This window comes from Acanthaster planci, linkage group LG04 (assembly GCF_054643075.1).
Source record: "Acanthaster planci isolate LZ-2023a linkage group LG04, COTS_SCS, whole genome shotgun sequence".
NCBI classification, from domain to species: Eukaryota; Metazoa; Echinodermata; class Asteroidea; order Valvatida; family Acanthasteridae; genus Acanthaster; species Acanthaster planci.
In genome coordinates this window covers 18250568-18266675 of record NC_141780.1, presented here as the reverse complement: position 1 = coordinate 18266675, position 16108 = coordinate 18250568, and the positions used below count along the sequence as shown (strand labels likewise).

Sequence of the window (16108 nt, the reverse complement as noted above, 5' to 3'; positions counted from 1 at the left end):
GACTGGTGACGGAGGGGTGGTTCCAATATCTTTGAATAACTGACTAATTATGTGGGACTAGAAGAGGGTAGGATGGGGGAAGTTTGAGACAGCCAAGTCGACCAGGGAAGATTGCACAGTAAGAATAACAACGTTTGAAGCAGTTTTCCAAATAAAATAAAATGCGCCGGCGCATTGCATTTGCCAGAGGCCTAAACTCTAGAAACGGGTTAGTTACTCAAAAACTCGATTTGGAACATTGTCATAAACTGGGGCTCTCATTCAACTCCAGTTACATCAGGGCAGTTTATAGTAAGTAGTTTACTGCACGCACATCACCATTCACTTGCTGTTCTGAACGAGGGACTCTTCAACATAACGCAAGGATGCGTCCTCTGCTTCCAGCTGACAGTTGGCGTACACGCGTGAAAGTACTATAAACAGTTGAATTTTCAGAGAACAGTTCCAGAAAGTATACCTTGACTGTATAGATTTCAAGAAATTTGTCACAACATACATGTATGTGTAATTCAGAGATGTCAAATTGCACAGCAATGATATACATCAAAATTCTTTGATACCATTCAATCAAAAAGGACATCGACCCATCACCTCATGTTTGGTCCAGTTTTTTTTATTGCTGTTATCCTTATTCACTGTGTTAAATGGAAGTGAAAGGAGATTTTGAACCACATTTTACTTTCTGTCGCAGTAATTCTTTCGTCCTCCATCATATTTCTGAGCTATCCATTTTTATTCTGCCCTCCCAACCTGGCAAATTGAATGTATTTCACAAGATCAGTTTTGTAAATTGTATGAACTTCCTGGAGGAAAGTTAAGCTCATGGTCATTTATTTATGAATCACAAGTTACTTTAAAATGAACACAAAATTCTTTTGACATCATTCTTTCTAACAGAAAGTACATGTATACTCATTTACGAATGAAAGTTTCAAGTCCATTTTTCTGTCTCTCAGTTCGTTGGCTATCAGTCCTTCACTTACAGAAATGCTTGTCACTGCATATGTGAATTGTTTCAGTAGTTTATCTGCGTCGAACAGAAACACCTCCTCATCGATCGAAAAGAGCAATATATGGTCAGGAGTTCATGTTGCTGGTAGCGACGCACCCATAACGCGTGCATTTCAGCAAAGTGCAGTTCCGACCAAAGCTGCCGCCGTTCTTAGGAAAACTGCACCCTCTATATTGGTCCAGCTCGTGGCTTATAGGCCCTTTGTATCCATTTCTTCTTCCAGGCTTCATTTGTAGGCACATGGATATTTAGATACATGAACATAATTCTATGAATTCATTACAGATTACACTAAAGTACTTGCATATCAATCAGCGTTTGCAGAGCTTATAATCAACGTCCCAGAAAATCATTTTCGAAACTTACAAAACCACTTTATTTATTTACGGTTATATTAGGGTTCTCCGTATGACTCTAGATCTCCAAACTGCATACCATCATTTATATCAGATAAAGAATTCTCCTTTTCCAGAAATTGATTATGGTTTTGGGCGGTTCACTTTGGATCAGTGTAATGTTTCAGAAAATAAATGGAATGAGAGCCTTTCGGACCTTGGGGTAGAGCTCCCTTCCATCTCGCCCGTCGAACTCCTCTTTGTAACGTCGGTGATGCTTGTGGGAGTAAACTGTCAAAGTTATGATAGTTGCCACTAGGAAGAGGGCGCCATTCAGAGTCCAAGTTGCCAAGAAGAATCCCAACCACGAGATGATCTCACAGGTGTAGTGTGGACAGGATACTAGGGAAAAGAGGAGACTCCGCGGGATCACGTGACCACTGGACAGAGACGATTGACGCCCCTCCGTTGTGCCGCTGCGGAGCATTCTCAGCTGGACGTGGGCGGTGCAATTTCCAACCTCCCCGAATATGAAGATGACTATTCCTACGCTGAAGAGAGCAACGTGGGTGTTTATGTACCCTAGGTCGGGCCGTAAGGCCCACCCAGCCCAGAAGCCGAAAGTCCAGTAGTAAACTGGGGCTCCAAGAGTTTCAGTCAAAGACATTCGTCTCTTGAACCGATGCACGAATAGTACCTCCAAGGTCCTCCGGATGAAGTGGGCGACGTAGAGTCCCATAAATATTGTATGCGCACCGGGCTGCCAGACACCGAATTTTCCAGAGTTTGCGGTCACCATACAGCCGACAACCGGGAAGGGAAGCTTGGGTAGGCCTGGCACAAGAGACGCGATGAGGAAACTCGCAATCGTACCGATGTAAGCCACGGAGCTCACTACAACCGGACTGAAGCCCGTGCTCGTTGTATGCGCCTCGCTCAGGCATGCTTTTCTAGCAAAGCTGTCTCCAGCACCTTTTACAGGGTCACTTTCTGGCGAGTCGTGACTGGATGCTGCAGCCATTGCTCTTTTCCTGCTATGTCGGGGCATGAGTCAAACTCGTCCGGAATGATTTTGAGTCCAGAAAGATCACTGTTCACCTTAACTTGTCATATCATGCGGTAATATCAAGCACACGTAAAGATGACTTATCTCAGACTATGGACTGTAGGACAGCGTTACGCTGAAGATCCTCAGGGCCCAGTGGCACATGACCTTCGAAACGGCTGACTTGATAAACGCTGTTCGTGTGCCGGAGGGATGACCTGCGCTCACTGCGCAGCTTGGAATTTTATAACAATCCCGTGAAAGATGGGAAATGAGGGTTCATTTATACAAAAAATAAATTAAAAAAAATAAAACAAGTAAATTACCGTGATAACATGTGAGCAGTTATACTTATAGCCTCAAGGGCTTTCGATCTTCGAAGTGATTGTCTTGAGGATTTTGATGGCATTAAAAGAACACCGTACATAATTTATTCCCTCTTTAGACTTTTTTCCAAAAGCTGCAGGGTACTCAACTTGTACTAACTACATAATGCTCTTTTTTTTTAAATTCGTCTCATACCTTCATCCTTTCACAGATTATACCCCTCTAACAATTTAAAGCGTAAAATTATTATTTTACATATTAGATACCCTGGCAGTTGGTTTTTAAGACAAAGTGAGTTTTCGTTTGCCTATTAATAAATGAATGATTTGCACAAATTTATGTTTTTAAAACCAAGGTCAACAAACTATCGATCGAGTTCAATACACTTTGGTCACCGTATGCGCGTATAGTATAGTATAGTAGCAGGCACAACAAGCGCAGCAGGAAGACACAAATGTGATGTTTGGCAGATGCGTTCTCGGAAATCTTCTCATTGTAAATGATTTAGCCAATTTAATCGCGTTCACACCTTCAGAAATGTAGTTCTGTGTTTTATGGACAACGATGGCGGAAGATGTGGTCTTCTTTTCTGTGCTGAAGCTGGCCGGAAAGCCTTTCGATGTGACACTTTCGAGACGGACCATCTCATGGGTAGCCAGTGCGTCGCCATCCACGGGCAGCTCGGGCGTCGGCGGTGTTTCCCAGGCATGCCAGGTGGAGTCCCGAGGTACATGTAATTCTGGTTCGCGTTAAACAGCGCAGCAATTGTAATTTACATACATAGGAAATTGCAATCGCAGTAGTTTTATTGATCTCCGGAAAGAGTTCCATATACCAACACCCTGTCAATACCTCTGTACAAACCCTATGACCGGACCATGGCATGAGACTGGTCTGACAATAGGTGTTTTTCTAAGTAAATGACTTAATTTTTCCTCCTAAATTGAACTTTTCTTGACTTGTTTTTGCTTTCTGACGACTAATAGATCACTGTATGGAATAAATACTGGCGTCCGTATATGATACTCTTCCCTGATCTGCTAAGTACTTGTCCTACAAACAAGTAATTATTTCCTACACCTATTAGCTGTCAGAAAGCAAAAACATATCCAGAAAAGTTCAATGATTTTTTTTAGGAGGGAAAATAGCAAGTCATTTACTGAGAAAACATGTTTCAGACCAGTCTCATAGGGTTTGTGCACAAGGTATCAAATGGCTTCAGTATTTCCATCAAATGATCATAATTTTCACACTCGTCACTAGACTAAGAAAAGGCAAGCTGAAAACCAATAAAACTAAACTCTTATCTCATGGCCACGTGGTCAGCCACTGTTGATCACTTCTTCATCATTTTAAAGGGACCAGGCAATACACAATTTCACTGTAATCCTTGAAATTGCACCTGTGTGTTTCATTTAACCTTAATGTCAGTTTTTATATTGCTTTTTTATCTTGTATTTTAGAGCTTCCCCACTTCTCCGGAAGGCTGTAGACAGTACTTCTTCAATACACATATTTCCAAAAGAACTTCATTCTCATAAGTCCAAAACAAAAGGATTTCAAACAAATTTTTGCGCATGAAGAAGGGTATGAAGATGCACAAAAACTGAGTTTAAGAGAAATGAATTGCCTGGATCCTTTAATCTCAGTCAAAGTGTTTTCTTGACCTCTTGTGAGCTTTGTTACTGTATTTTTCATGTCAATTAAAGAAGAGTAGTTATGAAAAAGTAAACTTTGAATTAATGGTACATGTTCACCAGACTAAATTTTATTTCCAGCTGGTAGCACAGCAGTGAGGCAGGGGACCAGTATGATGCTGCCTTACATTTATCATTTTACAAATGAAACAACAGGAACCAGTGAAACAGCAGGTATCCTTCATGGATCTTTTGTTTACCACTCAACTCATCCCCAGTTTCACTGCATACTTCTCAAGCGGAGCTTCCTGTTCATCTGCCTTCACTATTTCTCAACTAACGAAATGTCCCTGTAATTGGACATGTACTTGGCATCGCTTTGCTTTTAACATGTCTGGTGCATTGTGATCAAGTGTCTGCCTTATTTTTCCATTTGGAGAGCAAATTTAAGTATTTCTTCAGATTCGGTGGAATGGAATTTTGGACACCTTTTCCTTACTTTGACAATTTTATGACAACATCCTGACCAACTTACCTAAATTCATCCGTTCCTTCATGTATGCTGCTGTTTCTTTTGTAGCTGATGGGAAAAGAGATCCTTTGTTACATCTATAGATCTTTTTTTTTTTTTTGTTCAATCAAGATTCTTCACTTTCAAATTGACTGACAGGCTGGGTGTGTATGTTTGGGCCTGGTGGATCGGTTTACATTATGCATGTCTAGTTTTTTTTACCGATATTTATTTGTTTGATTGTTGGGTATTTGGTTAAAAAATATGTGTGTCTGTGGTGTTTTACTTCGCACACTTATCCCACCCCTGGAAAATTGGTGCAGGGATGTGGGAAAGCTAACATCTTTCTAGTTCAGTTGTTTTCACTCAGAGACTTTTACCAGTAAGGTACATGAAAATGTCAGATTTTTATATTCTTGGTCAAAAGTAACATGTACAATGTATATGTACAGTGTCCATGTAGGTCTGACTCTACTTATCACCAGAACATGTCTGTAAAGATACATATAGCCCAAGTCACACATGTAGTCCTCTGAAAACTTTATAGCATACCAGCAGCAGTGTGAAAGAAGATTAGACTGTTAATTGGATCAGACCATTTTTTAAGGGGTATGCATCAATTTATTTTTCTGTTCATTTGTTGACTAAAAACTTATAGAGGTGTGACTCAACATACTCGTAGATCTAGGTACATGGACACATCTAGATTAATCTAGAGCACAGTATCTGTTACTTAAATGTCTCATGATTCTCATCAATGAAAAATTTAATAAGGGTGAGATTTAGAGATCAATGTTGCACCTGCTGGCAGATTGATTTCTGTCAATAAAGAGGTGCATGTATGTATGTTTTTCCTCTGTTGAGTGAAAAATATTGCTGGGTTCTAACTCAAAATTTTAAATAATCGCCCAAATTGTAACAAAATGGAGTCACTTACTCTTTCGTGTAGTGCTCAAGACAACTTTTTTCTCAGCAGTTGCTCTGAATTTCAACCAAAATTTGACAAGGACAAGTGGCATGTGGAACCTTAATAAATATTGTTGCACTGCTGCATTATCAAAGGAGACGACCTAAATATAATCTGTCTTGCAGCCATTCATTTTACTGCTTCCTTGCTGTCACAGCAAACCACATACAGTATTCACCATCGAAGATGCTTCGCTTCAGTGTCAGATTTTTGAAAAGCGTGCAGCTTTGCCGTTTCGTGACCAGTGTTGATTGTCTAGTCACATGCATAGCCATCTAAACATGAAGTCATTGCAAAATAGTGTAGTATATCCTTACGAAAATAACCTGCTGAAAGTACATGGACATGTCTGTCAGGATATGCAGCTTGACATGGATTTTTCTGTGGTTATTCCAAAATTGTAGTTCTGATAGACATGTATGAACAGAGACAGTTGCATTTTCACAAAGTTCTCAAGCAGTCTTCCTGATTTTATCATTTTCTACGGAAAGGAGGGCATATCTGAAGGGACAAAAAGCCACATTGTAGTAAACATAGTGTTTGAAAATATTGCAAAAAGGAAGTTGTCATTATTATTGCAGCCTACATGGCCTGGTAATGATCATCAGAAATGTATTTTTTTTCCTGTTACAAAGTATTCGCATTTACATGTATTTGTACAGTAACGAGTAGAGTTACAAAGAAACTTATTTTTGTGTTATTTATGCAATTTACTTCCTTTTTATAAATATGTTCTTGGCCGGACTTACATGTAAATGTGCGTTTCAGACCAGCTCAGGAGAATGGACCCGACTAATGCCCGAGCTGCAAGCAAGGGCATTATTAGTCAGAGAGTCAAAAGAACTTGATACATGTATATGTGTGATAGATTTCCAGAGATTTGTTTTAGGGTTTTTCTTTCATTTTCCCGAACACCCCCCCCGTCCATTTTATGCAATATTCCTTGTGCAAATTGTCCAATTGGTGTGCGCATGGCGAACCGCGTGCACACAAATTGACCAATCAGAATCAATTAAACTGTCTTGTATCCAGGTGCCAGCATGTGATTTACGCAGCGGGCATGATCACCTCTCAGCAGGCATTACCAAATGTTAACTTAATATTATTATCAACTTAACCCTAACACTCCTCAGTCCTCCAACAGATGAAGGATTGAGGAGGGTTAGGGTTAATGAACCGTCAAGTTGCATATTGCTGAATAGGGAGACTGTCTGTGGTACATGTATTTATGAATGGAAATTAATTTGGCTTCTACATGTAGCTTACTTGCATGCTTACTTATTTTTATTATTTTTTTGCTTGCATACCCAAGAGATATCTACAAGGGCTCTTTCTTCATAGCCATCTGCTTTCCAATTCAGATTGAATGTCTAGTAACTCTCTTTTGTCTTCTATGTAAATTTAGCTGTACATGTATGTCAACTGCTGTCATTTCTGATCTCATGTTCCACATGAAATATTTTCTTCATGGCAGAGGTACACCACTACCACTTTGTGAAGCTCAGTGAGGTCATCACGGCTGTCGTAGACAGTGAGAATGCCGAGGACAAAAGCATTGGCTCCACGAAACCCAGGAAACTAAACAACCAGGATGACTTGACATTTACAGGTACATGTACATGCAGGATCTGAAGGCTTAGCAGGAATTGCTTGCTTATGGCCTTCTCGCAAGAGTAGTGCAGTTAACCATTTCTCATGCATTTACTTGATCAACTGCTAAAATTGCTTATACGCATTAGAATTACCCAATGTGGTAAGTCCTGAAACAGTGAAGTTTTAAAGGGAAATTTTCAGTGCGGGCATGCACTGTAGGCCTACTGAATTCCCATACTGACATGAATATTCAGCCTCAGCACAGATGGTCCAGAACATAATCAGTTAAACATTTTCATCCCTAGCTGTTAGGGTGTTAGTTTTTCCTCGAGGGATAGCCCAGTTATTTAATTACATTTAGGTCTGTAGCTCACCTGTGTATGATCTTGGGCAACCAAGTGTGCAGTAGTAATGCCAACTCTGATCATGACGGCACCGAAGATCATGTCAGGATTAAAAATAAATGCAGTTTTGTTACCAGACAAATTGTCTTTGCTATGCAATCGAGTCCAAGCAACACGTTTTGTATTCTGAACAATTACCATTTTGTCAATTCCTTCCAATGAACGACAGCAAAAAGCTCCACCAAATCCTGCATTAGTTTGTTACCAGGCACCGTTACATGTAAATGCACTGAATAATTCTCTGAAGAGGTTGCTGTTGATGTAGAGGTCCCTGTCATGTGAATTTGGGTTTAGAGTGAAAGCTTTAGAGTGATCAGATTCTGCTTTGTTCTCCAGTGCACTGTGTTCGGAGGAACAACCAGGGCAAGTGGCGACTGCGAGAGCTGACCTTTGAGTGTGCCGACCAGGACACCTGCCGGCAGTGGGTGACCCAGATCAAGGAGAGAATCACCAAGCAAGGTAAGTCAGTTAACAGGGAATGAGGCGTCTCAATCCAGACTGATCCCTACCTACCAATCTGCTGGGCACACGGATTTCTAGGATTTAGCCCAACCCTCCCAGACCCTTCAAATCCACCGGGATGGTTGAGGATGGTCTGAGGAGGAAGTGTATTCCCCCCGTACGAAATTAAGAAATTGGGGGGGGCCACGCACCCGCTGTGCCTTCCTCCCCAGATGTGATACTGGATGAGCATTAGGTCCCTGCTGTCATAAGTCTTTGATTGAACTCGATGCCCCATTTTAAAGTTTCAGTCTGAAGGGTGTGCCACTAATTTCTTGTAGAAAGAAAGAGTGTGGAGATTTTAGGCTGGCCCTTGGCAAAAGTTTATAGGCAATAAGAATTGTATGAGTGAGTCTCGCTAGAGTCTTAAAGTCTTCAGGATGTGGTTTCAGAGATTAAAGTAGAACATATAACTCCTAGATTTCTAGAGTCTTCAAGATTTGAATCCACAAGATGACATATAAATTTCCTGTTGATAATTGTTTTTTTTTCCAAATTTTCATTGCGTTTTTTTCTGCTTCAATTCCCGCTCCCCCCAATCCATCTTGACAGGCACCGTCAGACCACAGAACCTGCTGGTATTCATCAATCCCTATGGTGGCAGGAGGGAAGCAGCCAGCATCTATGACTCGCACACTGCGCCCCTGTTTCACCTAGCTGGCATCACAACAACCCTCATTTGTGAGAAAGTGCTCCAGTTTAATTTCAGCCACCTTTTGATTTTGCTCGGGCTTTCTTGGGAAATTGTTGAATTATGACATGAATGACCACCCTTGATCGACCCATGCATTCAGATTTGAAGTTGAAAAAAGACGGTTAAAGCCTGTAACCATTAGATTTTGAAGTTTGACTTTTTCCTCATTTTATACATGTATTCTTCAACCTGTATCTGGTGTATCTCTGTCGTCTTTGTAACCCGTGTCACCATTTTTTTATCACTTTTTATGCTCTGAAACAGAAGATGTCATGTTAATCAAAATGCACGACTGGACTGTATGTATGTTGCTTGAAACTTGTTCTGCAGATACTGAAGCCAAGAACCACGCCCGTGATGTGATGTTGAAAATGGACCTGAGTGAATTTGATGGGTAAGACTTCTGGGTAATATGGAAATATGGACACTTACGGTGCGTCCGCACTTGTCTAATCTAACCGAAAGTGAAATTCCAGAGCAAACTCAACGTTATTATGGTCAAAGTCAGTGCAACTCAAAAGGTGTTGTTTCCAGGATAGTGCATTTCCAGTGTCTACTCTGTACTGGTTTCCTGATTTCCAAATTTCTGTGTGTTTCTAAGATTCCTGACTTTGCAAGAGTGCTCTGCCTGTATTATTAAAACCACCGCTACAACTGTGTGAAAAAAGGCTTTTCTGTTACCGGCTGTTGTGTGATTCTCCCCAGCGTTGTCTGCGTTGGAGGGGATGGAACCTTTGCCGAGGTGGTGAATGGTCTGCTTGTCCGAACTCAGCAAGAGGACGGCATTGATTACAGTGACCCTGAAGCGACTCCTCGGTGTCCCCAGATGAAAATTGGGGTCATCCCCGCGGGTAACTAGATGCAAAAATAAGAGTAATTTGCCAACTTCTTGTGTGGTGCTCTCCTGTAACTTCCATGAATACCACCTTGCTGTTCAATCCTAGTATACATGTACATCCTATCTACATGTATATAATTGCTTTTTCACACTGTGTAGGCCTGTACATTAGCTGTTCCTCTGCTGTTGAAACGAGTAAAAACACTGGCTGCCGGTATGTGCATTCAAATGGAACTTTGGCAACTGTTCAAAATTTGCTAGCTGGAACCCAACCTTGAAGTGTGCTAACTTGTGTCTCTCTGACACAGAGCTCTTAATGCTGTGGCACTGGAGAATAAAATTCACATACCTAGATACCAGATATAGCAATCCAACATCTTTGTGTGATGTCCAGAGTTTAAGATCTAGAATATATCGGTCTTCTTATGCCTCATCCTCTCTCCTGTCTGGCCAGCCTCAGCTTCAACCTACAGTACTTCCCCTTGAGATAGATAATGCTGGCGCAAGTTTTCCTCATTTTTAATCTGTTTTGTATATTCCAGGTTCAACTGATGTAATAGTTTGTGACACCACAGGCGTCAATGATCCCTTGACGTCAAGCTTGCAAATTGTACTTGGTGAGTTCTTAAAAGACACATATGTGTCGTTTTTAGAATCCTGAGTTGAAGCAAATTACACTTGATATGCTGACAGCAGAATGATAGCTGCTATGACGTTGCTAAATCCAGTATGGATGTTGAAACAGGTAATGTTTGTTCTGTCAGAAGTGAACGTTTTGACAAGCTTTATTTTGTATCTTAGGTTGTACCCTTGGGCTTGACATTTGCTCGGTGCACAGCGGTCATCAGTTGCTCCGCTACACCGTCTCCTTTATGGGTTACGGTTTCTTCGGGGATGTCCTGAAGGACAGCGAGAACCACCGCTGGATGGGGCCTCGCCGATACGACTTTGCAGGTCAGTGTGGGCTGAGTGGAGGAACTTTGAGGCCTTGAGTGCTTTTTGCAGCTCACTCTAGAGACTAAACAGTCATGGGGACTTGTCATAACTCATTGATCAGCATGAAATTAAAAAATCTGTGGTCAACCACAGTTAGATCAAACTTGCTTAGAGTCTTTCTTTGCTTGCAAATTTTATGGAGGCATACAAACTTGCCCTCTAGATGTTGTCAGAGCATCAGGCAGATTATATCCTAACCACGGTGGTCTGTGGAAGATTTACATCAGAGGACTCAAGACTTTGGGGGAAAAAACAGATTTGAAATAGTGTTATCTTTTTTCTCTCTTTTTTGTTCTTAAATCGCCCAGGTTTTAAGAAGTATTTTGGGAACAAGTCCTATGCAGGCGAGGTGACGTTCCTGACCAGTGGTGATGAGGACCATCATCCTCAGGATAAGACCAAGTGCAGGGTTGGGTAAGATTTCCTCATGGGTTTGGGTGAGCAAGCGTGGCATACACAGTGCGGACTTCCGCACAGAAGTCCACATAATGTCGGATGTGATGGCGTGGGTTTGGCGGGTGTGAGGTTTTGGTCTTTGCTAGTTGCACATACTGCTGAGAGCAGATGTAATCTTTGCTTTGGGATCTTGTTCTGGACTGTGTGCCATTGAGTTATTGCTCAGTGTTGAATTTCGGCAAAGTCAGAAATGAGACAGTGAAAGAGTGTAGGCACGTCAAAAACTATGTTCACTTTGTGGACCCAGGACACTGCCTTCTTTTCCAAGAACCTCACCAACTCTTTGAAGATCTTCATCAAATGATGGACTTTTTCCTCTCCGAGTGGCACCCTAGTCATCATCATCTCTGAACTTGTTGATCCATTGAGCTTTTACTGTTGTTGTACATGTAGGTGTGCAGTCTGTCTTCGGCGATCTGATTCTCAAACCAGCGATGTGTTTGACTGTACGCATAGCAACATGGCTGGGCTAGACTTACAAGAGGATAACCAATCCCTAGGTATATCAGGTATATCATAACTTGTTACTTTCCAGAGGAAAAGAAGTGCTTGTATTAGTTTCCCATTTTCAGAAAAAAAAACTGACCTGGTCAGAGCAAAAAGCCCAACCTGAACATGTTGATTTAAAAATTAATTGATGTGTTTTTTCCAGCGAAATCAAATAATTTCAGCGTTCATATTTCATTTGGGTTTATCCTTGAAATTCTTTGAGATGTAATTGTCGGCACATGTTAAAATATTGTGCATTTGAAAACATTGGTATAACTTCTTGAAAAACTTTAAGCCATCTTCTCAAAAACAGTCATCGTCAATGAGGTAGTAAAAATGTACACATCGAAGTCATAAAAAGATAAGAAAAAGGGTTGCATCTTACAGGTTTTCTGAAATCCACAACACAGCGAGATATATCATTGCGATAACTTTATCATTGGGTGGAAGGAATTGAGATTTTAACATTTGTCAATGTATTTGTTGAAAGTTGAAAGAGTTGCATCGGAAATACTGGTGGATTTGATTAGAAGTATTTCTGCAGGTCCTTGTAATGAAATTTGCTATTTTCCTTTAAAAATGAAATCAGTCCAGGAAAGCAAAGGGAGTTGGAAGAAGGTGACAGGCAGTTTCTGTGCCGTCAACGCAGCCCTGGTGAGTGGTTGCAACCGATTGTCTCCCAATGGCATAGCGCCCTCGTCGCACCTTGGCAATGGCTGCCTGGACTTGCTCCTGGTCCACAAGTGCTCGCGGTTCAACTTTCTCCGCCACCTCATTCGACTCGGAAACTCAGGGAATCATGTGAGTGGTTCCAATGACACAGTTCAGGGAGAATTTCAATAAAGGAAGAAAAGTTTGTTGAATAACTGCATTTGCTTTGGGATTTTGTTCTTGTATGCACATTGACACCAAGGACATTACTGTACCACTTGACAGAAAATTGTCCTTGCAAATTTGAATAGTGATCAAACAATATTCGTATGTCTGTTTAAATTGTACTGTAAGACTATGTTTTATGCGTCCAATTTGCTTAGGAGCAAAATTGTACTTTAACTAAAATAAAATACAGGATAGTCAGAAATATTTCTTTGATGTCCATCAGAACGTGGTTAGGGTTTATAATTTGAAGTTGTATTTGTTTATTTGTGTCTTCTGTAGTTCATCTTTTAAAGTTGAAAATTAAACTTTTCATCAGTAATATTGCTTTCTCTCAATTAGTTCAACTTTGACTTTGTGGAAGTGCATCGAATCAAGGAATTCACATTCAAAGCCTTGACAAACCAGGATCTGAAATCAATCGACCAGGCCAAAGAATCCACTTCAAATACATCTTTAGTCAAGCAGCGGCAGGTGAGGTACCAGACGACAAGGGACAGTAACACCAGCACATGGAACATGGACGGGGAAGTCTGCGATATACCCGACATCAGTGTGCAGTAAGTTGCATCAGAAAATGTTGCACTGTAGTCACAAGAAGCAAACTGCTGTAAAACGTGTGAGCAGTAACCTACAGTAATTCTGTAATTAAGACTGTAATTAGGACTCTGCCAATCCTGTACATTAACTTCGGGGTTTTTTCCCCTATTACTCCAACCAGCGTTCACTGCCAGCTGATCAAGATTTTCGCCTACGGCAAAGAAGACGTGAAATCCTTGAACGCCTCCTGCTGTGTGTCGCGCAACAGGACCAAGAACAAGTCAGCCTGGAGATGAGAACATGATTACCTTGACACAGGTTGCCTAAAACAACTCAGACAAATGATTACAAACAAACTAAAACGCACTCCAGCTCATTTTTAATGTCGTCACTCTTTGTGCTAGTAGTGCTTTGAATGTGATGGCAGCTTATGTGCAGTACTTTTAAACTGATATTTTATTGTATTGATATATGTTGACTAATTAAGCCTGTACTACATTGATTTCCACTTAGCCGTGTGATAATTGGATGAATCAACATAGCAAGTGATTTTGAAATTTACTATCTGTAACATGCTGCAACCAAATTAAGTCAAATCTCAGTTGATAAGTCTTGAAGGTTTGCATGGTGAAGAGGTATAATAGAAAGTAGGTTTGCGGTAGCACCATGGACGTATCTCTTTTGTGAGTATTTGCGGTTCTGAAAAGAACCAGTGGTACTCGACATTTCGAGCAGTACGCTCTGCTCGTCATCAGGAGAATGATTCTATCAAATCTCAGTTGATTCGCTAAATTGAACGACTGGTGTCAGCTTTAAAATTCCCAGGTTCTAATTCCATCCTGACAACTGAATAGTCCTATTATTGAGGGGCTGACTAATTATGTGTGCTCGGTGCATGTACAAGAGTTTTGTTTACCTAGCTGCAACTTGTTGGCCGACACGACTGGCAGACAAGTTCACGTGGCATGGCTGACTTCTGTGTTCAGTTCCTTATTTAATGATACATGTACATGGACCAGGGAATTGGGTAGACTGTTCCCAGCCCCTCTGTTGTCATTCTGATTCTTAATACTCCCACAGGCAGGAACCAGCCCAACCTTTTTTCTTGCTTGCTGGTCGAGGGTGCTTACTCATGTAATTGGAACCCCTCTACCTCGGAGAAGTCGGATGTTCCAGAGAGCAACCAGGGAGCTACTGTTTTCCCAAAAATATGTGGAGAAAATAAATGTGTGCATTTGTTTTGTTGCAGGTCACATGCATTTGTAGGATAGGACCATTTGACAGAACTTTCGGAGTTTATTCTTGAAGGGTCACATTTTTTAGATTGAATATATATTTATTTGTACTTTGAAGATTGAGTGTGGTTCCAGTATTTATGTAGTCACAGTTGATATAGGGATGAGGTTTATCTGTAAATTTGGCGAGTGAAAAAGCATTTCAGGAAGTCAGTTAATTTTAATTTGTGTTTTGAAAGGGATCGTGTGCATATAAATTAAGAATTGTAAATGTGATTCAAGGTAGATGCACTAAAAACTCTGGAAATATAATGTACTTTGAAATGTTTTACGAGAAATAGATTTTATTGATATGTTGATATATTCCAAAGCAACATGATTTTATTAACACAACAAAATCAGTGTCAGAGGTGACCTTAAGGTTTCTTTACTTTTAAGCTTTTGAGAAGTACATCAAGGTTTTTAACTTCTAATTGTAAACTGTACTTATGCATTATCTCAGTATCACCTTTCATGAAAACGTTCATTATCTAATTATGCCAAAAATTATTCAAAGAGAAATATGTATACATGTAGTTAAATCTTAAACCAACATAGGGCCAACATAAGCTCAACAATGAACACAGAACAAAAAGTGGCCAAAACTTGGCTAATATGTGCAGAACCTTAGGAATATGCCGTGAACGAAGTTACAGTAAATATGTGTGGTCAAATGTAGATTTGCCAAGTACTATTCACACAGTACCCGTATTTTCTAACCAAAAAAAATGCATGTGGAGCGTAGCGTCTGTAATCATGGAGAATTGTGGAAAAGTTTTTATTCTCGTGTGTGATTCGCTACTGAGAATGCCATTAATCACTCAAACATTTGATCTGAAAGTAATGGAAGTATCTGCTACAGTTGCACTGCGCAGATCGCAATTTCTTCCAAACTGAAATTACTAAAGTTTATCTCAAGTATTTTATTAGTAATCAAAAATTTTATTGTGTCAGTGTTGCTGTGATATATATGTTTTTAACCTTGGTTACAAAATGGTACATTGGATTCATTGTAACCAACCTGCCCACATTGGGTCTCAGTTTTGCATTGCCTGCAAATCAGGTACAACAAAAGGCCAAAGCAGCCTGTCTGTTATTTGCCAGAACTGAGTTGTTGGTGAAACAACAAAAAAATAGGTCACAAAAGTAAAGATTGTTTTTCCGAGCTCTTGAAGTACATGTGTCTTTAACAAAAGGTTCACTGTGTATATTCTCCATAATTCATGCAAATCTACTTGAAACACCGTCACAACGAAAGCTGCATGAGTTGCCAAAAGATTACGAAGTGTGCTTTAATAGCTACATGAAGTTCGACAGGGATTTAATTAAATCACGTAGTACCTTGAGAATGTTTGGCATCTTGATAGACACTGAAAAAGAATTCTACACAACCAACATGCCTGCATCTTTAATTCCATTGGTAATGCTGGCTGTAGGTATGCAATTGCTTGACCATGCTTTGGCTTCGCACCTGCAGTGTCTCTGTGCTCACATTTTTTATTCACAGCGGTTGTGGAATGGATTTGGTATGGATTAAACCACACTTTAAAAGAACGTTTCTCCAAACATTCAGTCATTCTAAATTTGTGGTCGAGTTGTGCTTGTTTCGAGCT

General features: G+C 40.4%; 3 protein-coding genes across 5 annotated transcripts in view; 1 reads left to right on the top strand and 2 right to left on the bottom strand.

The window, feature by feature from the left end:
- LOC110990174 (ATP-binding cassette sub-family C member 9-like) overlaps window positions 1-16108 on the bottom strand; it is an 85473-nt gene that overhangs the window by 1224 nt on the left and 68141 nt on the right. The window lies entirely within an intron of this gene.
- Window positions 593-2572, bottom strand: LOC110990173 (very-long-chain enoyl-CoA reductase-like). The gene has a single exon (XM_022255037.2). The coding sequence runs from the start codon at window positions 2393-2395 to the stop codon at window positions 1532-1534; it is 864 nt and encodes a 287-aa protein (XP_022110729.2). The 5' UTR covers window positions 2396-2572; the 3' UTR covers window positions 593-1531.
- LOC147799432 (ceramide kinase-like) lies at window positions 3127-16049 on the top strand. Of its 3 annotated transcripts, none has more exons than XM_087135752.1 (14): window positions 3127-3446; window positions 4498-4590; window positions 7309-7443; window positions 8168-8290; window positions 8885-9013; window positions 9357-9420; window positions 9732-9877; window positions 10407-10481; window positions 10666-10818; window positions 11169-11274; window positions 11710-11816; window positions 12395-12606; window positions 13024-13241; window positions 13403-16049. In XM_087135752.1, the coding sequence occupies exons 1-14, from the start codon at window positions 3284-3286 to the stop codon at window positions 13515-13517; spliced, it is 1839 nt and encodes a 612-aa protein (XP_086991878.1). In that variant the 5' UTR covers window positions 3127-3283; the 3' UTR covers window positions 13518-16049. The 3 variants fall into 3 exon arrangements, with proteins under 3 accessions (XP_086991878.1, XP_086991877.1, XP_086991879.1); XM_087135751.1 differs by having other exon boundaries at window positions 11710-11825; XM_087135753.1 differs by lacking the exon at window positions 4498-4590 and having other exon boundaries at window positions 11710-11825.